We start from the raw sequence: 26972 nt of genomic DNA, 5'->3' as shown, positions 1-26972 counted from the left end.
AGCACTGGCTTTGAGTGCCTTGCTTGAAGCATGGAACTTGCACTGCTCATCTATTTTACATACGGTAATATACATGTTTCAATGCCATTCTCTCAAATTATCCCACCCTTGCCTTCTCCCACATAGATCAAAAGTCTGTTCTTTACATCTGTGTCCCTTGTGCTGTCTTCGTCTTTCTAAATTCCATATATATGCGTTAATATACTGTACTGGTGTTTCTCTGACTTACCTCACTCTGTATATCCAGTCTTCCTTTCTTAACCAGTATTTTTGGGTTTCTCCCCAACTTTCCCATATAGCGAAAGATCTGGGACCATCCCTACCCCCTAAGAACTATTCAATAAATTGTTTCTTTTATAGGAAAAAGGGAAAGTAGTTAAAGAAATACAAGAGACAGATAACCTACCATTACAAGCTGAACCAATCAATTACAGAATTGCAAATTCAAGGTGAGTCTATTCCTCAGGTGGGGAGGCGGGTGAGGGGGCGTCTCCTTAAAAATCCAGTCAAACCGGATTGACTCCTTAGCCTCAAGCACACAGTAAACGCGGATAGATTGATTACTTAAAGATATCCTACTTTTCCTATGCCAGGCCCCGGGCCAGGTCTTCTGGACACAGGAAAAGGTTAATGCCATTTACAGACTCAGATCCAACTTGGCATAATGTAAAGCCCAATGAATAAAGGTTTTAGACAAACCGCGAAGAACACAGAAGCCGGTAAGCAAGTAAAGTTTACATCACATTTTGTGGAAGCTCTCCTTCCCATTTTAGCTCCTGCGTTCGTTCCCTGAGCGAGCGCCCTTCCTAGGGGGCGAGAAAATAGGCGAGCTCAGAGAATAGAAGCGCCGGTAAGCTGGCGGGGAAAGTTAGGAAATAGGGAAAACTGGGGGGGTGGTGGGGGAGATGACTTGCTCCAAGACTAGGTTCATCCTGAGTTTGAAAAGAGAGTACTTTTGTCACTTTTCTCCATGTTCCAAATCCCCGGGATGAGAAATTGGCGGGGCGGGAGGGGGCGTGTTACATCCCTGAGAGACCCTCCCTTGGCTCCAGTGGCCACATCCCAGGAAACCTAGGAATCTACAGCTGACGCCTTCTAGAAAAGGACCCACCCCAGCTCCCTAAGAAAAGGAAACCCACGTGACGGGAGGGGGCGGGGGCGGGAAACCAGGCGACCCCGGAGCAAGCGCGGCCAGGGGCGGGGCCGGGGCCCCGCTGCTTCGAGGAATCGCCCGGCACAGCGGTTCGGGGGCGGAGGGATCGCACTGGGCTCTGGGATCGCAGCACAGGAGGACAGAGGACTCGCTGAGCGCGCACCGCGCACGCGGGGCCGAGAAAGAGGGGTTCAGCTCTGCTCGCACCGGGCACGGGCGGGGCGGACGCGAGCCTCTCGCGCGGGGAGCCGGGAGCCGGAGCTGAAGCCTGACGCCGTCTGGGTGCTGACCGCTGCCCCTCCCCGCTCGGCGCCGCCTCCCGCAGCCGGGGAGGGGCCGGGGCGGAGCGAGCGAGCCGGGCAGCGCCGGGGCGGAGCGGGCGCGGGCAGAACGCGGCGCGGGGCCGGCTGCGAGGGTCCGCGGCGGGATCGGCATCGCTGCGGCTGTCTACGACCCGGTCCCCGGCCGCCCGTCCCACAGACCCACCTTCGCGGCGCGGCGAGAAGCGCGCGGAGCTCCGAGGGAGCGAGTCCCCGCGCGCGCGGCGGCTCGGCTGCTTCCCTCCGTGGGAGGTCAGGATCCCGGCTCTCCGGACCCGCCAGGCGTCCTCGTCTCCCGCGGGGCGGGCCGGCTGCGGCGCCCGGGGCATGGCTTCGGCGGGCAGCGGCATGGAGGAGGTGCGCGTGTCGGTGTTGACCCCGCTGAAGCTGGTCGGGCTGGTGTGCATCTTCCTGGCTCTGTGTCTGGATCTGGGGGCCGTGCTGAGCCCGGCCTGGGTCACGGCCGACCACCAGTACTACCTGTCCCTGTGGGAGTCCTGCCGGAAACCCGCCAGCTTGGACATCTGGCACTGCGAGTCCACGCTCAGCAGCGGTGAGGGCCCGGCGCGCCGCGACCCCTGTCTCCCGCCCCGGACCGCCCCGCGCCCCGCTGCCTGGACGGCTACCTCCTCTACCTCCCACCCCCTATTCTGTGTCCCCCGACCCTAGTCCGTCCCCTTCATGCTGGCCCTTCGCGGATTCTCGGGCTCCAGCCACCTCTCCGATCCCCACCCCTCCCCTCTCCCCAGTCCGGGTCGCCGAACCTAGTGCGATGCCCCACGCCCTCTCCTCCGTGGCCATTCCTCCGGCTCTGGAGTAACACGTATGCTATTCTGGGTAATTGTTATCATTTCAGGCGAGAACCGTGTGGTTGTGTTGAAAATGCAACGCCTTCCACACCCCCGTTAAAAAAAAAAAAAGTAAAATTGCCCCAACTCCACCGGGATGCTGTGGGCTCTCTGCCTTCCCCACTTTGCTCTCTCTAGGAGAAATTTGCCTGAGTTTACCTCTTGGTGCCCGCGTTTCTGTCTGTTGTCCTCCTCTTGATCTGGCTTGTCCCCGATGAGTTTCGGTTTGGATTTTAGTTCCTTAAATTTTTGAGGGATGTGGAAAGTTGGGAGAGGGACAGGCTTTAATTTCCTTTCCTTTTTTGGTGACACGGTCCTTGGTTAAGAGTTGCTCTTCCTTCTTTCCCACTCCAAATGCCTTCTCTGTCCTCCAGATCTTTCCCTTCTGCATGAGGTACTCACAAGATGCCTGGAAAGTTGTAGCTTATTCAGGCAGTACTGGAAGCTGCAAAGGGATGGGGTGGAGGATGGAGAAGGTAGTCCCCAGGGGAGGGGGGCGGCTTTACTGCTTTACTCTCTCCTTGAGCCCCGGTTGCCTTCCCCTGCACTCCAGTTACGCCCTTAGCAGAAATCTGCCAAAATTCGGATTTCTTCCTGCAAACCGCTATTCCTTGCTAATCTTGATTCTTCAGCTGCTGGTGTCAGTGTAGAGAAAGGGGAATAAAAGAGGACCTGGCTGTTATTTTACACACCTACACGTGCACCCCTGAGAAACTCATTAAATTTCTTCGTGACACTTTCATGTCTTCTCTGGGACTGTTTATAAAGCTTTACTGAAAACGTGTCAAGTTCTAGGCAAGTTAAAATAGGAAAAAAAAGCCACAAAAATCAGATTTACTTTTGTCTTTCTTTTCTTGTTATAAGGGAAATTAGTTCACTTGCTTTAGTTTCTTCCATAAATTTGATTGTGTTTACTTACAAAAGGCTTTTTTCTTTGATATTACCTCAAAATTTCCATTGAAGGATTTTGTCTTTGTTGCTTAATTCACTGTGGAGGGGACTGGTTGGCAGCGGGAGGTCAACATTTAGGTCTTTTAATTCTTTCAGGGTTAGTTGTTTACAACTAAAGATAAAATAAATCGGTAAAATGCCTTTCTTCAGTAACCAGGGGATCCAAATAAACTTTGGAGAGAATATCTTTTCTTTCTCTACTCCAGTAGAAATGGAAATTTATGTAGGAATGCCAGCTTCAGCACGTCTCCTTAGCAACGTGAATCTTTTGCCCCTTTCTCACTGTCTCCTGAAATAATAGCCCCCTTATTGCATAAAGACTTTTCAGATAGGTTAGAGAAACGAGCTTCAACTCTCATTTTCTTTTCAGGCCCATATCCTTTTCTCTCGACCAGGAATGTGGGGAATGGGGAGAAGACAGCTGAGTTTGTTGAGCGTCTGCAGTGTTTGCTAATTTCCTTAATTGCCTCCATACCCATTTATCTCTGCTTTTTTCTTCTCTAAGCATGGAAATAGGGAGACACAAGCTTAATGCAAATATAGTGATCATAGGACTCTGCAAGGTAAAAATCAGAGACTGGTACAGTTTCTGATTTTTTTCCCCTCTGAGCCCGTTATTCTATCCTCTTGCAGAAACTCATACTCCAGCATTTATTTCTTTTTTCGTTCCTGAAAATAGTTTTTATCCTAGGAAAAAAGTACACCTCAGAAGCGAACGGGGGTGGTGGAGATGGTTTGGTTGGAGGCTATCTGAAACAAGTTCTTGACTTGCTTTATGTAGTAGCAGTTCGTTTTTCCTCCCCATGGTGGTGGGTGGGAAGGGTGCAGGAGGAAAGGAAACACAATATGGAAAATTGTTCCATCTCGCCACTTTACAAAGTCTGTTTTCTTACAGTGTTTGGTGGACTTGAAGCTTCTGTTCACCAGTATTCTGAAACAAGGGGGGAAGCTTGAAGTGAAACGAGCAGTTCTTTTCTTGCCCGTTCCAAAGGGCAGGCAGCTTTTCTCAGTCTGTTTGCTGTGTTGAATAGCAGAAAGCAGGGAGGGCAATGTCTTCTCTGAAGATTTTAAGAGATCCACTTCATTGTCTCTCGAAATGAATTACCTCAGGAGGAACCACCAAGGACAGTTTTACTGAAGGCCCTTTACCAGCATCTTCAGGGCTTAATTAAAAACCTTTGTCTTAATTAGAATTAAAACTGCCGTGAAGAGGCAAGCTTGTAAATACAGAAGGGAAATTTCAGGCATGTTTCTACTGATGACAGGGTGCCCTACTTAGGCCCAGTTTTTACAGAAACTTTCCTCTCAGCCATTATTTTTACAGGTGCGTTTTTAATTTTGGTACCAAATATGCGTCGTTTACTGCTTATAACCTGTTTTATGGTTTTAAGCAAAAGCAGAACCATGCCTTTTTTGTCCTGGTGTATTGAAGGTTGCGTCAGCACTTCTAGTATGAACCAGTTGGTGTCGGTCAACCGGAATGCTTTTCTCTGGTGTCCCAATTCTGTTTATGGGGGACTGCCCAGGCATTCATCTTTAAGCTATAAATTTCCCAAAAAGACCAATGAGAAAATGGCTAATAGACTGGCATTCACATTGAAAACACGAAAAGAAAAAAGAAAAAAGATAAAGTATGTTTGTTAGGAAGTTTAGAATAGGTAGTCCTCACATGGCTGTCGGCCACAGAATTTCTAAGGATGGTTTTCCCCACTTCTGATTTTGGCAGTGTTTTAATACATCTTAAATATTTCTTTTAAATGATAGTAATGTTTTAGACATTTGTTTAGTCACATTTAATTTAGATAACTTTTTTTTTTAGAATATAATTTTTATAGAGTTTCACAGCCATAGCAATTACAAGAGAAATCCTTAGTACAAATAGGATTACTCAGTGTATACAGAATGCTGATACCCTAAACTTAACTTCAAACATGCTGTATAACCTCTTTGGGTGATTTTATGTTTCTTCTATAAAATTTATAAATACATAGCTATTTCATATAAATCAGATTGCTTTTTTGATGTCTGTGTTACTTATTGACTAAGCAAAATGCAAGTATGTGCAGATGGCCAAATGAACACAATTTACTGAGAGTAATTTTGGAATATAACAAGTGGCAATTATCTATCTTTCTGTCCACAAAATACTTGATCAGATAGTTAGTGCCTTTTTCATACAATATTGTTAACATCATCCATGCACTGTCCTAAAAATAGCTATATTTGTAACATGAGTCACTGGCAGTTTTGAAATGGCAGTGCTCTGATGCTAATAACAGGTGAGTATTATTATTTTCAGTTGACAGGGGTTCTTTTAAGAGTGCTTTGTATGTAGCTCATTTTTAATAAACTGATATAAAAATCCACTTTAAAAGGCATTATAAGAAAACCTGTCTAAACACCTGCAAATCTTAGAAAACTTGAGGTACAGTGGTTCTGAGTTCAGATGTGTATCATTATGCATATTTTGAATCCATACTTGAATTGGGAAACTGAATTTCCTTGGAAAACTTCACAATATTATTTACTTCAGGGAAGGTTCAGCTTGTTGCTTGAAATGAGTTGATATTGATGCATGTTTACAAATAGCTCAGCAAGCTGGGGAGGTCATGACAGTTATGCTCTATTCTGGCTTCCTAAAAAAGAACAGAACTAGAACAAAAGAATTTATTTAACCTATACAGTGTAGACTGATGGAAAATTATTCAAAGAGCAGCACTTAGCATTGAAACTTTCTTGTTTAATAATCCAGAGAAAACGAAGTATAACATTTCAAGATCCTCATGGTGATTTTCTTTTAAGGTCTCCTAAGATTCTGAAGTTCCCCAGATTGACTTTTACAAAGGACATTTTAATTTGTGGGCAGATATAATTCCTCTTTTGCTCACAATCATAGAATGATTGTAATCTCCAGGGGGCCATTTAGATCAATCTTTGTTAGCTAAGGGATTTGATGAATATGTGAGAAGCCTGGCCTTTCATAAAACTTTTCAAAACCAAACCAAAACAAACAAAAGCATATTTCAAGCAATAGATTTTGCCTGCTGTCAGGAATAAATTTGAAGAATCACTTTCAAGTTTAATAGTGAGTAAGCCAGGGAACCCTGGCGTATTATAGTCCATGGGGTCACAAAGAGTCGGACACAACTTAGTGACTAAACAACAGCCACAACAACAATCCTTTTCACTAATATATCTAGTACTCCACCATTTCCCTAAGTGGGCTTGGTGGTGGTGGTGTTCAGTTGCTAGGTCATGTCCGACTCTTCGAGACCCTATGGACTACTGTTCCCAAATAAGTCCCTGGATTATATAACCTGAATATCACAGCAATGTTTGTATGAACTATCCTAAATTATAGCATAATCCTGTAAGAGGGCAGAGTAGTGTTGTGAAGAATACACGAGGGAGGCTTTGGATTCAAACTGCCCTGAACTTGGCCACTTCCAATCATATGACCTCATAAAACTTACTTAACATCTTCACATGGTTTGCCATGAAGATTAAACATACATACATACCTGCTCATTAGGGTTGCATTTCTTCCTTTTTGTATATTCAGAGAAGCAAACCCAAAATGATATATTCTTTTTCATTAATTGAGGAATTTTTCTTCCTTAGGTGGTAAGCTTTTTTTTTTTTTCACACCGAATGATTAAGTATGTTGTTCATCTCAAATTTAAATTTTGAAAGGTACTACTCAGCATTTATCAGTGCTCTTGGTTGATCCTAATCACAAAATTATTACCTACTATCTGCCTTTTATTCAGTACTATTCCAGGCCAGACATCTCACTTATTCCCAGTATTGAATAAATTTGAAATGTAGGTAATGCTACCCCATATAGTATTGAGAAAGTGAAAGTGAAGTGGCTCAGTCGTGTCCAACCAGGCTGCTCCGTCCATTGAATTTTCCAGGCAAGAAGGCTAGGCATTTTTGTACATTTACCAAGTTCTCAATCAGTGGTAGAGAAAGGTTTTTTCCAAGAGTGTTCCAGTTATTAAAACTGGAAAACAAACCACCTCCAAAGTTAGTGGTGTCAAATAACATTTATTTTATAATGTCCATGACTTTGGTGGGTCAGGAATTAAGATAGGGTGTGATGAGGATGGCTTGTCTCTGCTCTTGGATGTCTGGAGCTGGGGCCCAGGGTGATTTGAATGGCTGGAAACTAGAACATGCAGAACTGCAGGATCCTCTTCTAAATGGCTTCACGAGCTTTGACACATTGGTGGGAATGGCTGGGAGGCTGGACTCAGCTGGGACTGGCCTGTCTAGCATGGTGGTCTAGGGATAGTTGACTTCTTACAGGATGAGTAGTTTTCCTGAGAACAAGGTTTGGAAAAGAACCAGTCTTCTTTCAGAACCAGCCTGGGAAATCAGAGGAGCCATATGTACAGCCCAGATTCCAGGGGAAGAGAACTGGGTTCTATTTCTTGATGGAGCAGTGGCAAGGTCACATTGTAGAAAAGCAAGTAGGATAGGAAATGCTGTTGGGCCACGTTTGCTAGTCTGACACTAGAGTTTAACTACAAATCTGCCTTCTTTCTTTATTGCCTCTGAAGAACAAAGACAACTACATAGCTCCTTTCTTTGAGAACTTTGAATCAATTATATAAATAATGTTTGGCTGGGGTGAAAGCTGCCCTCAACCAACACATGGCTTTAATGATTAGTCACTTGTATGGGATTACTCTGGATTTGGAAGGAAATGAACTCAAGAACCTAAATTGCCTACAAACAGACAATGCTTTTCTCTGTCTATATATAAACACCTTAAGTCATTTTTGGTTTATAGTCTCAAAAGGATCAAACTGATTGAGAATGCATGTGTGCATGCTCAGTTATGTCCGACTCTTTGTGACCCCAAGGACTGTAGCCCACCGAGCTCCTCTGTCCACTGAATTCTACAGGCAAGAAAACTGGAGTGGGTTGCCATTCCCTTCTCCAGTGGATCGTCCCGACCCAGGGATCAAACTCGTGTCTCCTGCATTGGCAAGTTGATTCTTTACCACTGAGCCCCCATCTGGCTTCTTAATTTGATACTTTATGTTGCATGATAAAATTTTTGCCATTTTAGAAAGTTTTGTATGAGTCTGATGAAATGGTTTGTACATGAACATTACAATGTTAAAAAGTTAAAAATTCCAGACAGTAGTTAAATTTTATAGTGCTAGAAAGGTATGAGAGTTGCAGAGGTTTTTTGTTTGCTTGTTTTTTTTATTATTTTAATAACATGATACTTTTGATAATTGCCCATATGTTGAATCACAGAATCATAGCACATTTGGACTAGAAAAGATATTTTTAAATAATCTTGCCCAATTGAATTTATTGCATAGATAAAAAATATGAGGTGAGACAAAATATTAAAGACTCAGAGAGATTGTACTTAGCCGTAGTATTTTTGCAGGATGGGTTTTCAAAATTTCCAATGATATTGCGGATAGTTATCTCTAGGTGTGTGAAGGTTTGTTGACTACCATCATGTATGGAAGGGCTTCCCAGGTGGCGCCAGCGGTAAAGAACCCTTCTGCCTACGTAGGATACATAAGAGATGTGGGTTTGATCCCTGGATCAGGAAGATCCGCTGGAGGTGGAAATGACAACCCATTCCAGTATTCTTGCCTGGAGAATCCCATGGACAGCGGAACCTGGGGGGCTACAGACCATGGGGTCACAAAGGGTCGAACGCAACTGAAGCGACTTAGCACACACAGCACATCATATATGGAGTTTTGGATGAAGAAGTTAAGGAGTACTGTGAAATAGGTATCTACTTTTTACAGGATTATTTATCATCCAAGATTTCATTTTCCTATGGAATTTAAAGAGTTTTCAAATAGACTCATATATGTTTATTATCATCATGTTTATTTGTTTATCATCAAATTTTACAGTTGCTGTGGCTAGTCCTTAAAAATCAACAAAAAATTATTTTTCTTTAAATTTCTCCACAATCGTCTACTTTAAAACAACTGCTTAATTTTAAGTTGAAAACCACTTCCAAAAAAGCCTTTTGAAGCCAGCCATGCAGGTTTCTTAAATTGACTATATGCAAATAAATTTTACTAGATCAACTTATTACTGCATTCTGGTTTTATTTTTTTTAAAGATACACTTATTTATCAAGTGACAGATTTTTCCTTAAGCAGAATTTCATCCTCACATGTCAAAGGTCATGGACAGTTAAATCTTACCAGTCTTTTCAAAGTATTGGATCATCTCCCTTGAAAATTAGACAAGGACACCTTCTTTACCCTTTTTAGCTGCTATATTTGTTTGGGATTTTTGAGACATTAGTAGACCATCAATTTTCTGTTCTATTGTAGTGTTGCTTTTGGCACCAAAGACTCTCATTAATAAAACAATAACCCCAACAAAAATGAAGCATCCATGGTTCCCAGAAAACCAGGAAAAAATATATCTAGATTATTTTGTCTCTAACAGCTTATTAACTGTTGTGAGATTTTATTTTTTTTTATTTTTTTTTTTTTGTTGTGAGATTTTAAATGATAGTTTAATGAGCCATTTTTTCAAGATAATGTCACATATATTGATTCTATCTTTATAAAATGTATGTGTTAGGCAAAACGATGATACAAAATAGAAGTTAGGACCCCAAGTCACATAGTCTCTATGCATGAAAAAGCACACCCACGAAAGAACTCAAATTTCCATCGAAGGATTTTTCTGTCATGTTTTAAGGTCCTTAAACCAAATGTTCATTGTCATGCATAGTACTTTGTGAACGCAACCTGGAGTCTATTCCTAGCACTAAGAGGTGACTTAAAGAGAGAAATGTCCAGGGAGGGTCTTTCCTATCTCCTCTAATGTATCCAAGGAGTTAACTTCGTTGAAACATATTCATTGATTTCCTAGCAGGGAGTGGGCTTTGTCCTGGTACAAAGTCAACCAGTCTTTCTGGTGGTGAGAGCAAGGTGATTAATGAAACAAACAGCTTCTTTTAAACAAGTTGATGAAATAGTATAAATGTACGAAGTAGTATGAAGGAGAAAATAAATATAAATTCACCTTTTGCAGGGGGACAAAGAAGGGCCCTCATCTAAAGAAGCTTGTTGACAGGGAACTGGTGGGAGCACTAGCTTGCCAAACTTGTCCCTCCATATTTCCTAGGGGTGTCTTAATACTGATCGTGGGTGACTGGCTGGCTGTCATCCATCTGCTCTTTGATTATTATTAGCTACACTAAACCCATCACAAAAGCTTTTTAGTTGCTTAGAGGCAGGTCACCCACTCTTAGTCTTGGCATGGATTTTCTTCTTGTTGTTTTTCCAAATAATGAAGTTATTCAAATTGTAACTTTCTTAGGTTTTTTCCAAAGAATGGAGAAGGAACAATCTTTGATGTAACAAATACATCACAAGTTTATGTACTATGATTAGTAATTACTGTTGAGAAATACTGCTGCTGCTGCTGCTAAGTCACTTCAGTCGTGTCGGATTCTGTGTGACCCCATAGACGGCAGCCCACCAGGCTCCGCCATCCCTGGGATTCTCCAGGCAAGAACACTGGAGTGGGTTGCCATTTCCTTCTCCAATGCATGAAAGTGAAAAGTGAAAGTGAAGTCGCTTAGTCGTGTCTGACTCTTCGGGACCCCATGGACTGCAGCCTACCAGGCTCCTCTGTCCATGGGGTTTTCCAGGCAAGAGTACTGGAGTGGGTCGCCAGTGCCCTCTCCATTGAGAAATACTAGTACCCATTAATATTAGTTACCATCAAATGCAGATGTAAGCTTTCTGATATAATACTTGGTAAGAAACAGCACTCATTAGCAGTAATGGTGTCTTTCTTTTTTGTCTAAATACTGAAACATACTCTAATAGTAGGGCTTTTGCTAAGCACTGTATACAATGGTTTTATTTGGGGGAAAAAAACACCATATGATACAGTGTTTAGAAGATAAATCATATTTCTGCCAAATTCTGTGAAGCAGCTGAGCTGAAGTGCCCCTTTATAAAGAAAAAAGAATGTGTGTTCATCAAGCATCAACACAAAACAACTCAAAAGTCTTGAACGTACCTGTCACAGATTGAAAAGTGATAGCCTGTTTGGCACTCTTAGACCACCAGAATTACCACCAAAATGTTAGTAAAATTGACCTGTACTTTGGTCATTAGAATTGTTGTATTATGTATTTTGATGGTTACTTGGGGTCATTTATGTGTTTAAAATCAGGTTGGTACTTTACTTTTGACCCATTTTTTTTAATCCAAAGATGGGCCTAAAGAGTAAGACTTAAATCATATTGTTGCCAACTTGATTAACATGAGTTTTAAAGTAGGTGCTTCTTTCTGACGTTCCACTTAACTTTCTGCAACCCGCTGCACAATGTCTAAACTCTGTCATTTTATGAAAGACACATAGTTATTGGCCATAAATATTTGTTTGCACATGAAGAATGTTAGTTTTGATATTAGTTGTTTGAGAAAAGAGATGGTCCTTTTAATTTTTGAAGTTAGAATCCAGACTCTTCTTTTGGCTGCCTTTGTATCTCATGGAACAGTGGAAAATTAATGCAATGCTGACGGATTTAGGTCAGGATGCGACTTAGCCAAGAAAACAAAGTTTAAAGTCCCTCAGTAATGGTTCTGGTTTTCCATTTCATCTGCCAAATGCAGACTAAACTTTAGGGAGAACTTTTGGATAACTTGTGAGGCAGTGTCAAGATCATAGGAGAGAATACTCTTCTAGGTTGAAGATGGAATGATTTTTATTGCAATTATAGATACCATTTTGGTTAATATTCTTCTGCAGAATTCAAAGGTAAATATATAAGTGCCTGTCTGGCAAATTTGAATGTAACTATAAAAGTTATTAAAATCAATATTTTACTTTGTGCTGAGAATTATAGGAATAGTGAGAATCGTGCATTAAAACATTAGAATACACTTGGGGAAGTACTACCCAGTCCAGCTGTGGGAGCTGAATTTATAAGGGTAAAAATCTGTTCCTTCATTACTTTTTAATTATATCTAATTTGCTAAAGAAGTGACAGTTGTGTGCTCAGGGATTTACATATGTAGAACTCATCTTAGCATATAAATAATACCTACAGAATTAAATAAATTAACCAGTGTTTGATGAGGTAAAGGTTTTGAAATAAGACAGGTGGAGGAAAGCTTTAGGCACTGGTGTGGTACACTGACCTTGGCTCAAAAAAGTGTGGAAAAGGTATCATCATTTAGATTTTGCGTTTCCCGAAAATCGGAAGTAAATTTTGACCATGAATTCCCCAAGGGAATGTGAAGTCTCCAATTTGGCAGCTGTAATGTGGCCCATAGAATTTTCATAATGCAGTAGCAGTTTCAGGCCAGTCTCATGTATTAGACTGTTAAGTAAGTCAGCACAATTCTGCAGAATACTAAAGCATTTATAGACATTGGAGGCTCTGGCACCAGCTAATAAAAATACCTTGAAAGAGGATTTGAATTTAATTCCTGAGTTGCATATTAATGTTGGACTTGATGTTATGATATAAGGACTGCCCAATTTTTATTCTTTTACTACAAGGGAAATTATAAAATTGTGTGTGTATTTTATATATATATATATATATATTTATTTATTTATTATTTTTTCCTTTTCCTTTTTTTTTTTCTCTTAGAGAAAGCTCTCATAGGGAAGTGCATACTTATCCTAAGCCTTGACTTTTGTAGGTGCAGGGCCAGTGCCTCCAGTGTGTCACTGTGTCAGTTTTGCCAAAATACTCTTAGGTGGAAGTACAACCTGAAATGGCAGCCTCATTTCGGGTTGTATTTCCATTTCCAAAACATCGCTTCCAGCCTGTTTGAGACCTAACCAGTTTATGGACCAAGGCCTGTACATTATTTCCTCAAAACCGATTATCACTTATTTGCTCAGGTCTTAGAAACCAGACTCAGGTTTCAAATCAGCTGGCCTGACATTGAACAATGACCAGTTTTAATTGTACAGAGCACTGCAGTTTGTGAAACAGCACTGTGGCCGCTGATGTTCTGCAGAGCTGGTTTATGTTCACTGCTCCACTACAGTATCAGTTTATCATTTATAGAAATGTAGAAAACTAATGCAGAGTAATAAATCTCTAAGGACTCTTAACACTTCATCTGATTAAATACTGTGGGGGCTATAAAATTGGGGAACTAAGATTGATACAGAAATGAACCAATTATGAGAACTTAAAATAGATGATTTTTTTGAAGAAATGGAGCTGAAAATTGAGAATTTTATGATATTTTAATTTGTTTTGTAGATACTGAATGTGGGCTAGTAAGTATTTGTGGCATGCAAACCTTCTAATGGAAAAAGCAATTCGCATAGAGATTTTTGGTCATTTATTATGCTATTAATGTAAAATTGCCCAAGTCCTATAGTATATAACAAAACATTTTATATGTATATATCCTTATTAAATCTACATTTGCTAGGTAAGTAAATATATATCTTTGTAAACAGGAATCCCAGCCTATTAATTAATGGCCATTAGTAGTTATCTGTAAAAGTATTTTTGATTTGTTTTATTCCCCATTTCCTAGTTTTGTTCAGTTAAGAAAGAGGAAAGTGGTATCAGACCAATCTACATAGTCCCTGACTTTATCTCTGAGGCAGGTCCTAATATTTGGACAATGGATTCTGTTGCTATTTACTGAAAGCGACACTAGTGCTAAACCTTGAAAACTGCCCTGAGCCTTCTTCACTATGGTAGCCATATCAAACCACTTTTTCAACCTATTGATTGATACTCAGCTGGTCAGTGAGTTAAAGCTTTGGTCCTGGGCAACCTGCCTGAGTGATTCATTCCGAATGGTTATAATGACAACAATCCCCAAACTTGGCACTGTCCACCAGGGATACAACCTCAATACTTTAGTCTCAGCCTCAGCTTCTGGCCAGGACAGTGGCAGACATATGTGGCCCAATTCTAGTCTAGTCTCTCTCGGAAAATAAAAATGACTTTTCTGCTTGAGCCGATAACTACAGTTGTGGCCCAAAGGGAAGGGTAGCAATATCACAGCAGTGGAGATGCTGGATTGGTGCTCTTTTTTCACTATGTCTGAAGTGACTTTCTCATTAGCTACAGCCTCAATACTCGAAGTGAATATAGGACATATAGAAGAAAATCAAAACTGGTTGTATTCATTTGCTTTTTAAAACTATTTCCTATGCTGTAAGAGGTTCTCTTCCTAATTAGGTTCTAGTCCCTTTTAATACTTCTTATTCTTCTCGTAGCTTCTATTGTACTTTATTGGCCTTCCATATGAAATAAAGTATTACTGTGTTAAGGAAATTGAACATTATGTGAGATTAGGATTTTTTTTTGCAGTTATCTGTTGCTATACTGGATAAGCACCACTTTGTACTCCTGTACTAGTCTGTTTATCAGATTGACTTCATTTTGAAATTATTATGTCTGAGCGGCCTAGAAGAAAGTTTAGCATTTTAAAATGATGCACAGGCATAGACCAGAGGTCAGTAAACTATAGTCTGAGGGTCAGAACCAGCCTCCCACTTGTTTTTGTAGATACAGTTTTCTTGGCACAACCATGCTCATTTATTTACATACTGTCTTGGGCTGCTTTCACACAGCGTGGTAGAGTTGAGTAGTTATAACAGAGGCCATGACCTGCAAAGCCAAAAATATTTAATATCTGGCCCTTTATAGGGGAAAGTTTGCCAGTTTTTTTTCCTTAGTCTTGTTTTTTACAAAATGCAAATAAATAACATATTTTAACTATTTGAGGATATTTAAAGCAGAGAAAAGTGATCAAAATTCCTGTTTTATTTTGGATTGAAAATTAGAAATAGTCAAATGTATGGCAATTTATGCCTTTGGGGCTATTTGAAAGAGCTTATCAGAAAAAGACAATCTGTTGTGCTTATATTTTTAAGATATTTTTTAAGTGAGTGAATATTTAGTTGTATCTTGATTTAAACAAAATTAATACTTTAAAAATTCTTATTTATTTAAAATAAATTGGAGAAAGTTACTAAAAGCAATAATCTTTTTATGAAAATAATATTCCTGCAAGAAAATTGGCTCTTAAAGTCTCCAGGGATTTGATTGATGTCTGGGTAGATTGATGTTATTATTTTCTTTGTACCTCAAACTCTTGGATAATCATGAAAATTTGATTTATTATTCAGAAATTTCAACTTTCAACTTTTCAGAAGGAATTCTCTTATGTTAAAGTACAATAAAATAGTGCCATGAATAAACTTTTTCAAAGAAATTTAGAGACTTCCAAATGTAAGAACTATTATTATTGTTTTTTTTTTTTTTTAATTCAAAGCTACATGATACTTTTATGGAACAATAGCAACAACAACCAAAAAAACCCCATAGTATGGCTATCCTTTTAAACTTTAATTGAAAGCCAGATATGCTTTTGTTGGAAGTTATATTGCTTTGTTACAAATAGATGGCATAAAAAATGCTCTGCACTCTCTGGTGATTCATCTTTATATTTTAAGGAGTGTGGATTTGTTCTGTTTTCCCCTTGTTTGTTTGTTTCTTGAATGCTGTGCAAGTTCTAGCTCACTGCCAGCTATATATCCAGAATTTACTAGGAGGAGAGGATATGGAAGAGGATGCTTGAGGAAGGGTTATGTAAGTGTAAATAAAAGAAGTAAATCTTAGGGGATTGTAGGTTTCTCTACTTGCCCCTTATCCTGCAGTGGCAAAGGGCGCACTTTGTAAGCTTTCTGGAGGGATAATTTCAAAGTGCAGCATCAAAATATCATGAGTTCTTGACTTTAGATAGACTGTATTGCAATTTAACCATGGATTAAAGTCTATTTTTCTTTCTTGCACATACATTAAGGTGAGGGTCAGAAGAGGAACTTCCAAACAAATCCCACAGAAGAATGTTCACTGTATCATTTTCTATGATGCTTCCTAAGCTGAGTGGTGCTTTTATATATTCATTCTACTTCTTAGCGAACATTCTACCCTTGTAAAATGGAAAATGGGCCAGTTTCCTGTCATACTCATTCTAAATCTCTATTTTGTAAGAAGTGACAAATACATTTCAGCGAGGTTTATGTTTCATTCAGGGCCTGGTAGACTCTTAAATCTGTACAGAGGCCTGCATGTAGTAAGTGGTCAGTATATGCTTACTGTTAATATGTGTGAATGAAGAAAGGAGCCAGGGAACTGTTTAGAGTCCATTCTGGCACCTTGGGAATACTTACTTTCAGAAACCATCCCTATGGTGGTAAATATAACAGTAAGATTAGAATGAAAGGAAAGAGAGGAGGAAAAAACAAACAACAAATCTTCCTGATGCTAATTTGCTGGGAGAGTTGTTTTCATGAGGGGGGAAAGAAAGGCAAATAAAAAGTTGAGAGGTGGGGATTCAGTGCAAAGAAAGGATTTCTAAAAGAACAGCAAAAGAAAAAAAGTACTACAACCGCTGCAACAACATCGATGAGAATCAGAGACATAAAAGCCAGACACAAAATAAATATCACAGAGTTAAAAGCCAGACATAAAAGTGTTGATAGCATTTACATAAAGTTTAAGAACAATCAAATTGAATACACAAATAATGTTGGTTTGTCGCCCAAGTGGGAGGGTGATTATTGACTGTGGAGGGGCACAAAAGAACCTTCTGGGTGGTAGAAATGTTTTATATCTTAATCTGGATGTGTTTACATGAGTGTGTACATACAATTCATTAAGTTCCCTACTTTCTGTACTTAATGATTTGTGCACGTTATAGCTCAATAGAAAATTTAATAATAATGAAAATAGGTTGTGGAAGGGGCATCAAATTTAGTCTGAATGCTTAATAGAATCCTTGGAAGAAAAGCATGGCAAACCCATGGTCTAAAAACTGCTTAGCTTAACATAGGAGACTTTTGAATAAGGACATTTATAGTAATTTTTGTTGCAAAACATTTCAAATCCCAAAGGATGTTTAGTATGCAGTAAAATCACATCTATTTAGCTGTTGCAAGGTGACTGCTGCTGAGCATAGTTGACTGCTTTAAAAAAGCAACGCTTTTCTTTTTTTCTTTGCAGACTGGCAGATTGCTACTCTGGCTTTACTCTTGGGTGGTGCCGCCATCATTCTCATCGCATTCCTGGTGGGTTTGATTTCCATCTGCGTGGGATCTCGAAGGCGCTTCTATAGACCTGTTGCTGTCATGCTTTTTGCAGCAGGTAAATATATTCATTACTTTCAAACCAGTATTAAAGTTTCATGAACCTTTCCACCATCCTCCCCTCTCATGAAGAAGCAATATGTGGTTGCTATATTTACCTACAGGTTCAGAGGCATTTGTTATATTTTAGGGTAAATTGGCTAAAGCTTATTATCGGTTTTCAGTGTATTAAAGCATTTCACATAACACGGTGGCAATTTCTAAAATTCTAACTAAAACGTGAATAAATAGTGTCTCTTGCTAGGGCTTTTGCTTTAGGAGTTACAGCAGGTGTATTTACCAATAGTCTTTCTTCACATATATTTTTTTCTTCCTTTTACTGCCCCCATTGATGATCTTAAGGCAGTGTTATCTTTTTTTTCCTGACATAAAGCTACAAAAGAGAAATCTAATATGTGTCCCCTTAAAGGTACACATCTGTTCTGAAATAAACACAGTTACTCTGAAAAATCATGATGTATAACATGAACCATCAGGCAATTCAGTTGTGTGAGGTCAATGGCATATTCATTTAGCAACCTTCTTTCCATGAAGCACAGCTTGGATCAACCCAGGTAAAATCAAAGTTTTACTAAAAGTCAGGGGCTGTTTAGAAAAGGGGCTTATAAGGCTAAAAGCCCAGCACATTATTTGATATGGGTTTAATTTTCATTTATAAGAATCTTCTTAAATATTCTTAAAAATGACTCCAGCTGAAATATTCTTGTGGTACCTTCAATTTACCCTGTCAGTCATGTCTTATTTGAAGACTGCAAAATAAGCCTCTGTGACTCTCAATAATGAAGACACTGACAGAACCATCTAGCCTGTTAGATGGATTTTTAAAAGCTGTTTAAAGATGGGGATAGCTGAAATTTCTCAGGATTTGAAGGGTCATTGGATCAAAAAGTATAAAATCAGAAGTGTTCTGCTGCCCCCTGCTGTTTGTGTTCATCTTCTTATACCCATAAGGACTTGTCAAAATGCAAAGGTCATAAAAAACAAACCTCCACAGGACTGAAAGAATGTAGAAATAGATCTAGTTAAAATCTCTTAAGTGACTTGCTCAAAATCACATAGTAGTTACTGGTGGACCTGAGGCTAGGAGGCTACTGAACCTTAAACTGGTGGTTCATTCACTACTGAATCCCTCATTCATTCATTCACTGTTTATTTGGTGCCTGTTACGGACTGTTCATTGTATTGTGACACCTATAAAACTGGCTAAATAGCATGGCAGATACTGTCTAATACAGTAGAAAACACTATTACAAAAAATATTTTGAATTCTTAGGCAGATACCACAATATCATTATTTTGTTGATCTCATGTGTAATAAAGTTCTCTATTGTGAACACCATGAAGATTCTCCTAAAGATTCTACCACTCTTCTCCACTTTATGTCTCAGTTCATGGATTTACCAAGACTCTTTTCCTATTATTAGAACGAAACAAAGTAGATATTTTAATTGTAGTATAAGTTTATCTTTGCAGCTAGGATTTATTAACATAGTGATTAGAGAATCGATCATAATAGAATTATTTGATAAATTGTTCTGAAATGATATGATTCTTTAAAATGAATTATGTTTTGAACAATTTTTAGAATACTCATATGTTTCTGATTTATGAAGATTTTAGAGGCATGGTAGGCATTATCTTGTAAATATCCAGTATTATTGTGCTACTTAGTTACCATCCCATTTAGCCTTTAACTTACCCCATAATGGCATATGCAGAAACTAAAGAAGTCTGTTGTTTAACGTACCTATTATAAACATTCTTACAGAAATAACTAGAAGTTCCAGTTTTTTCCTCAGAAGTTCTATATTTTTTTTTCAACTTACAGCAAAATTCATGAAAATGTGAAAGTACTGGTTGTAGCAGAAAACAATGTAAATGAATATAAGTTAAAAGTAATGGATTTGGTCAAAAAGTTTTTGCTTTAGCTCTCGCTGCCACAAATATTAGTAAATTATAAAATAGTAAGACAAACTCCTACAGCAGTATTCATATGTTATTCTACCTGCTGAGACCTAAAATGATCATTATACTGCTACATTTTGAAAATGTACATGTGCTGAAATTTAATTTTACTCATTCTCTTTTGAGACTGTGCTTATAGAAGCTTTCTTTGAAATACCATTAGTTTAGTGTTCACTTTGCATATAAGCAAGGTAAAACTTACTGTTTGTTTGAAACATGTCATGGAAAGGTTTCTCTCTCCCATCTACAAAAGCTATGAGAGTTGCCTGTAGGTGATTTCTGGAAAAGATATTTATTACACATAATAATGCACTTATGATTTGGGTGTTAAGATGAACAAAGTTGGAAAATCTGCCTATTTGAAACAATGCTAGCTAAAATCACAGTTGTTTATCTTACTTGCTTCTTATGAAACATACTTAACTCTAGTGGTTGGCTTGTCTCACCAGTTTAGTGATTCTTTGTAAACGTGTATTTGGGGCTATTTTCCCTTTTTACTCATTGTGGTCTACTTGAAAATGGGTTGTGTTTCTCTGCTTTTCTCACAACGTTTTCTTCTGCAAATAATATTAAGCCTTATCTTGGTATTCACACACATAGGGAATGATATTTACCTCAACAAAGAAGTAATTCTTTTTTTTTTTTTTTGCTTCTGCTAAGACATGTACATAAAGTCAAAACAGACATAGCACTACCACTTGGAAACATCTCTACACAGAACTGTATCATGAATTCAGTACCATATGCAGTGCCTGGTACTCCAGGGCACTCAGTAAATAGTTGAATGAATGATGGAAAAATGATTGAGGTGTGTGACTTATAATCTGATAGGAAAAGACAGGCATGAAAACAACTAGCTAACTGTAAATCAGTTTTTCTTAATCCATTGCTCTCTTGGGAATTTATGAAGCAGCAAGTTTCCTGTGACCACAGATTTAAGACCAAGACAGCTCAGAAAAGTAATAGTTTGGAAATTATATTTCATATATTCATTTTTCATTCATTTATTTAACAAATATATGGTGGGTGCCTATAGTATGCAACTACACTATCCTGGCCTTAGATAATATACTCTTAAAGGCTTTTACTAAAAGCTGGTGATTAAGTCTTATAAACACAGGGAAACAAATTGTAAAGGTTTTCATCTTCTCTTTTTCTCTGAGGTCCTTGGTTTAGGGTAGGCTTGTACGTGCTTGAATAATGGCTAGAAGAGCTAAGAGCTAGTCATTGCTGCAGCCCATCTAAATCATCTGTGTTCTACAACTCTTCCACTTTTTGGTCCTACAAATTTAGAGTTCAGAATAATATATTATTTATAATAATACTGTTGATAATGATAATAATTAATTGGGCACCTACCTGCTAGACCCATGGCACATTCCTATCTCTGCTATAACAGTCTTAAGATTAGGTATTTATTTTCTCTATATTATCAGTGAAGAAGCAGGATTAGAAGGGTTAAGTAATTCTCTGGAGTTGTCCAACTAGTAAGTCACAGAGCCAGGGTTTCAATTCAGGGTATCACTCTGATTTGAGAGCCCAAGTGAAGTTTCACAAGTCATCTGTTTTGGGGTATGTGTAACACGTAGAAAAACAAGAGCTGAATCAGCCTTGAATTTTTCAATTCATCTGTCAACTGTGTACTGTGGTTGGAGTCCATCTTATAACTCAAGTCACTTCATCTTCTTGGGAACAATACCTGAAGGACAGCAGCAACTCAAAGTGTTATAAAGATCACAGACTAATCAGTACAGCATGGCTGAACCCTGGTACATCCTGAAAACTGTGCACATGTCCAGTACAGTTGACTTAGAACATGTTTATTTTTTGTGTAATTGATAGTGACAGATAATGCTGATGAGATTCTGATACCTGACATCTAGTTCTCACTAAAAACTTAGTGCAATTAGAAGGGTTGCCTTTTTCTGGCCGCTTTTTTGTTGTCTGGTTTTATGAATCTTTCTAGGCCCTGCCCTACTGGGAGTTGTGCTTCCTTCCTCGCACCCCCCACCCCTACCATGGCCTTTAAGACAAGTTGCAGAAATTGTGAGTCGTTCATTATCCAGATTTTAAATAACAGGATCCCCACTAATTGTATTGTTAAGGATGTTTCCTTTCTTTTTTTGATGCAGAAAGCCTCCTGTAGATGATTGTTCATGCAGGATGGGGATATTTTTTGGGGGGTGGATCCTGCACCTGCTTTCCATCTCTGACTAAAGGCTTGTGTTTTGCAGCCCTTCACGCTGTCCTATCAGGAGCAGTGAGATGGCTGGAGGTATCTCAAGTCTAGATTTTGACAGACAAATCAGTGTCCAGCTTATATTTCACACTAAAAAGGAGTTCTTTCATTCGCAGATCTTTATCCATATCAAACTACCCTTTGGTTAGAACAATTTACAGTATCACCATCAATAATTCATTTCATATGTACTGCTTACCTTGAAGTAGTAACAGATTAAATTAAAAGGGAAGGAAATTGATAGCTTCTTGTTAACCTTTCCTGTGTAAATGCTTTTTATTTTTCAAATGATTGTTTCCTGTATGCAAATTTGATAGAAGACTTGGCTGGATAGTCCAATCAATTCTGCGTTTAAATTATCTTCTAAATCTGTAGCTCTTTTTTAATACACCACCATTACTGCCTTAGTTGAGAGAATATCTCTTCCTCAAGTGGAACATCTCAGTTCCCAAATTTGAATCTCCCCCTAATTTGTTTTATTTTTCTGTTTACTTAAAACTGTTCATGTGAGTCTTTCCTTTCCCTTTCCTAGAATCCAGTTACTCAGTTTTTCTTTTATAGTCTTCCTTTCCCTGACCTTTCCCACTGACATTACCTAATCATCACTTTGCACAGGTATCCATGCCCAGACTCACCTCATAGGGGCCTGTTCTTCTCCAGTTTCCTCCCCATTTAGTCTGTCTTGCACACAAACACATGAGGTATAATTCTGAAATACAAATCTGGTCTTATCATTTGCTCTTTTTGTTTCCCCAGAGGCAGAATCTAAGGCATGAGTCAAGTGCAAGTACTTAATCTGGGAGGTAAAAGAGCAGATATGAAAAATGAGACAGGGAAGAGAAGGCAGCCAATAAACAGTACATTATCAAACCAGTTGTCGATGTAAGCACCTGGAGCTTCATCTTCCCGGGAAAATTCTGGAAACCAGCGCAGAACATGCTCTTCAGAGTTACCTCACTGGAAAGACTAGGGAATTGGAGTATTTGTAAACCAATTTTGATAGTCATTGGTAAGGGGTGTTGATGATGATGATGGGGCAACAGTAGTGTTAATTTCCCAGAACACTGTATCTGCCTCACAGTCAGACAAAGTAGCTTTAGTGGCCAGAGGAAAAGTCGGGCAAAGAAGTGTAGGTGCTGACAGTTGGAAGTCAGGCTGACATGTAGCGGAATGATGAGAAGGAGAGTATATGGATAGGGTACCAACAGCATCTATAGTTCAAATAACCTCTGAGATGTCTCCCTATAAAAACCAGTCTTATTATTTTTTATGACACACTAAGCCTTTTATAGTCTAAATCAAACACCTCCATGTGACTGTACCCTTCATTCTATCCATGTGAATTTTCTATAGGCACACCCTCTTATATCTAAGTTTTATGGCAAGCTGTCTTTTCTTCCTAGAGGTCTTTTCATCTTTCTCTTCAAGAGCAAGTTCAAATAGTGCTTCGTCTCTGAAGCTCCCTTCTTTCTCCAGGCAGAAGTGGTACTTGGAGTATCATTAGAGCTCAATAAACGTGATGAATGGATTCTAAGTGAACATGCCTCTACTACTACTGTTGAACGCATTTGTTTGTATCTGTGTGTCTGTATCCATGATAGGGTATGAAATATCAAAGGACATGGGCCATGTCTTATCTGTCTTATCCCTTTCACCTAGAATACAGTGGGCGTCCAATAAATATTTGTTGAAATATTGAAATATCCCCATGTTAGAGAACATTGACTATTTCAATATTGAGTGTTTTGAATATTTCAGTATAGAAAACATTGAAAAATATCCCCTTAAAGAAAACTAGAAATAACATAAGAACCTCTGAGTTCTTGTCTTTTTTCTGTCTGCACAATTTCATGGCTGGTAGTTTTGTTGCTTCTTTTCCAAAAAGTAGGGTGAGGGGATAAAATGAACCTCAAATTCCCTTCAAATTCTAAAATGCTACACAACTTTACTTTATGCCTCTGAGATAGAGCATAGAAAATACCATGACCAGCATCTGTTATGTTTCATTGGTTGGTGGTAGAGTATGGTGGCATTTTCTTCAGTTCTGGACTCTAGATTTGTTTGTTTTTTTCCTTTGCAGCTCACCAAAAGTCAAGGAGACATTTTAACCTGCATCTGTATATTGTATTAAATGAAGAAAATCATTTACAAATGCAGGCTTATATTTTTTCTCAGTTTTGCATTACACACATTTTTCTCAGTGATTCCAAAGAGAGTAAAAATAATTAAGAAGCATAAAGCATTTTAGGGTCATTTTCATCTGGCAAACAACACAATAAAATTCTGTCTCTAAGAAAGCTGCTCAGAAGAGTGGAGGAGGCCAGTGAAGCCTAATGGAGTTGTATTTTTTTTTTCCCACTAGAGGGAAACTATATCTTTGTATTATACCATGGAGGCCAAATATTTGCTAAATAAAACACATTGAAATGGGTATTAAAAGCAGGCTAGGTAAACACCTCACTCCAGGGACTGACTGACTGACAAAGAAGCAATATAATCCTTTTAAAATATAATTCGGATCAGTTGTTACTTCTCTGCTCACACTCCTCTTAGAGCTGCTCATCACATTTAGAACAAAATCCAGACCCCTGACCATGGTTCACAAGACCACTCCTGAATGGCCTCCTGCTGTCTTTTGCATCCCATCTCATGCTGTTCCCTTCCTTGCCCTCTGTACTGCTGTACTGTATCTGCAGCATCCTTACTGATATTCCGCTATACATAATGTGCTCCTTCATTTGTTACCTGCCTGTGCCCTCTACCCAGGATCACTCACCTCCTACTGTATTGACCTGCACCCCTCACTTCATTCAGGTCTGTATTCTAATGACTCCTCACCAGAGAGGCCTTCTTGAAGTCTCATCTAAAAGGGCAGCCTGCAGCTCTCTGTGTTGTGTTCTTGCTTGCTTGTATCATCACGTCTCTTAGCAATACCTGCCATATTTTGTATTTCTTTACTAACAATGGACTGCCTATCCATGAGGGTAGCAACTTGTGTTACCAGTGCCTTAAACTGCATCACTTTAGAAACATTCAAGTATTTGTTGAATGAGTAAATGGATTTTACTATTCCTAATTCACATTCATATTTCAGTCATATCCTGGCAGGATCAGTCATGATTTGATTAGTGACCAGAGTATAGAAACCAAACAGAAAAATGCTTTTTTTTCTTTTTAACATAGTAATTTTGAAATATTTTTTCTGTATTTCACAGTTGATACTAATTGACTTCTTGTTAATTTTAAGACATTTAAAACATGCAAGCACCTTTTCCCTCACAAAGGCAGAGACCTAGCTGAATGTTTTTAAATTAATACACATTTAGCACTTACTGGCTGGAAATAGAAGTGTAGATTATATAATAGGCTGTTAGTTGTTCTAACAATGACTTAAAACTTTTTCTGAGATTTTAAAACTATAAACAAAGTGTGATTTCTATTGTGAATGTTGAGAGATTCTCCTTTTATATGGGCCTATTTATCTATCCACTCGCAGAAGTAAGGACTTCCCAGGTGGTTCAGTGGTAAAGAATCTGCCTGCCAAGCAGGAGACACGGGTTCAATCCCTGGGTCAGGGTCGAATTAAATATTAAATTTGTAGTAAATTTAGTGTATTTACTCATTTAGTAAATGAGTAGAATTCATTTACTCATTCAACAAATGAGTAAAATTCATTTACTCAAATTCAACAAATTTACAAATATGTAGTAAATTTAGTATATTTACTCATTTAGTAAATGAGTAAAATTCATTTACTCATTTAACAAATGTTTCTAAAGTGATGCAGTTTAAGGCATTGGTAACACAAGTTGCTACCCTCATGGTTAGGCAGTCCATTATTAGTAAAGAAGTACAAAATATGGCAGGTGTTGCTAAGAGATGTGATAATACAAGAAAGCAAGAACACAAGAAGGAAGGAAATGGCAACCTGCTCCAGTGTTCTTGCCTGGAAAATCCTATGGACAGAAGAGCCTGGCGGGCTCCAGTCCATGGGGTTGCAAAAGAGTCGGACATAACTTACTGACTAAATGGCAAACAGCTCAGTAGTATGTGGAAGTATGGTAGGCCAGTGCTGGCCCAGAGGAGTGTTGAGCTACATAGCAAAAATGTTTGGAATTCTTGTATCTGGTTTCAGAAAGGTCACGTCACTCCAAGTCTGAGCCTTATCGAAAGTAATGACTTTGAGGAATCATGCCCTCATGAGTCTTCTGTATTTCATCAGTTTTATGCCAGAGACAGATGACTGTTATGTAGACTTTCTAGGAACATTAATCATATTGGTAATAATGATATTTTACAGGTACTGAGAATAGATGAGAGTAGATTTTAAAGCACAAAATTCCAGTTTAATTAGACATGCTATCCATCCTGCTGCTCTTTTTTAAAAAAATGTAAACTGAATCATTTTTTACTTTTTCAAAGTTTATTCTTGCCTCCTACACATTATTCACATTTTTGTTGTTGCATTTTGGAATTTATGGTATTTTTAAGATGAGTTAAGGAAGAATCATTTTAACCCAGAATTTATGTTATATATTAGGGATGGGCAAGCTTTTTTATAAAGGGCCAGATAGTAAATATTTCTGGCTTTGTGGGCCACATGGTTTCTGTTCCATCCATTCAACTCTGCCATGGTAGTATGGACAGTACATAAATGAATGAGCCTGTGTTCCAGTACAACTTTTTTCAAAAATAAATAGCAGACCAGATTTGGTAGTTTGCCAACCCATGTCACATACTACTGTATCTCAGAGTTTCCAGGGAGAAGGTTCTCTCTTTCTTTAGAGTGGGAGCCATCATATAGTAGAGATGCATCTATAAGGCAGATGCATCTTGTAAATTCTTATTAAATTGATTGAAATAAAAGAGAAATTATGTAGCAGTTGTAATGTTACATAAACTAGAAGGTTATGATTTTGAATGGAAGATATCATCTCTTATGTAATCCAGCATCTCTCATATAAATATTTTACTAAGTATGACTCATCACATTTCCGTTAGCCCTGACTCAGAACTAAGATTTAACGAAGAAGTAAGAGCTAAGTTTTGTGTCCCATTGTGATAGACATCATTAGCTTAGGTTTTCTAGTCTGATTATGTTCCGTGCCTTCAGAGACTTTATTCTTTTTTGAAAATAAGTGAGGTATAAATATATAAATGTCATCTGTTATATCTAATAGGGTATGAGTCGGTGTGCCTTCTTGACAAAGATGACTTTTGAACCCATTTTAAGAGATGAGAGGTATAAACTAGATGAGAAGAAAAGAATAAAAATAGTAATATAAGTAAGGACATCAAGGTAGGATTTTCTTGAATATTAGGCTGAG

The 26972-nt window shown here is 38.7% G+C and overlaps 1 protein-coding gene across 1 annotated transcript in view; it reads left to right on the top strand.

Annotated features, from left to right (window-relative positions):
* The first annotated feature begins 1659 nt into the window (after positions 1 to 1659).
* TMEM47 (transmembrane protein 47) overlaps positions 1660 to 26972 on the top strand; it is a 29193-nt gene continuing 3880 nt past the window's right edge. The window contains exons 1-2 of the mRNA XM_006066999.4: positions 1660 to 2026; positions 17299 to 17439. Coding sequence (XP_006067061.1) covers positions 1801 to 2026; positions 17299 to 17439 — 367 coding nt within the window. The 5' untranslated portion in view covers positions 1660 to 1800. The remainder of the gene's footprint in view (positions 2027 to 17298; positions 17440 to 26972) is intronic.

This window comes from Bubalus bubalis, chromosome X, assembly GCF_019923935.1.
Source record: "Bubalus bubalis isolate 160015118507 breed Murrah chromosome X, NDDB_SH_1, whole genome shotgun sequence".
Lineage (NCBI taxonomy): Eukaryota > Metazoa > Chordata > Mammalia > Artiodactyla > Bovidae > Bubalus > Bubalus bubalis.
Note: the sequence above shows the minus strand (reverse complement) of the source record. Positions and strands in the feature narration are given on the sequence as shown.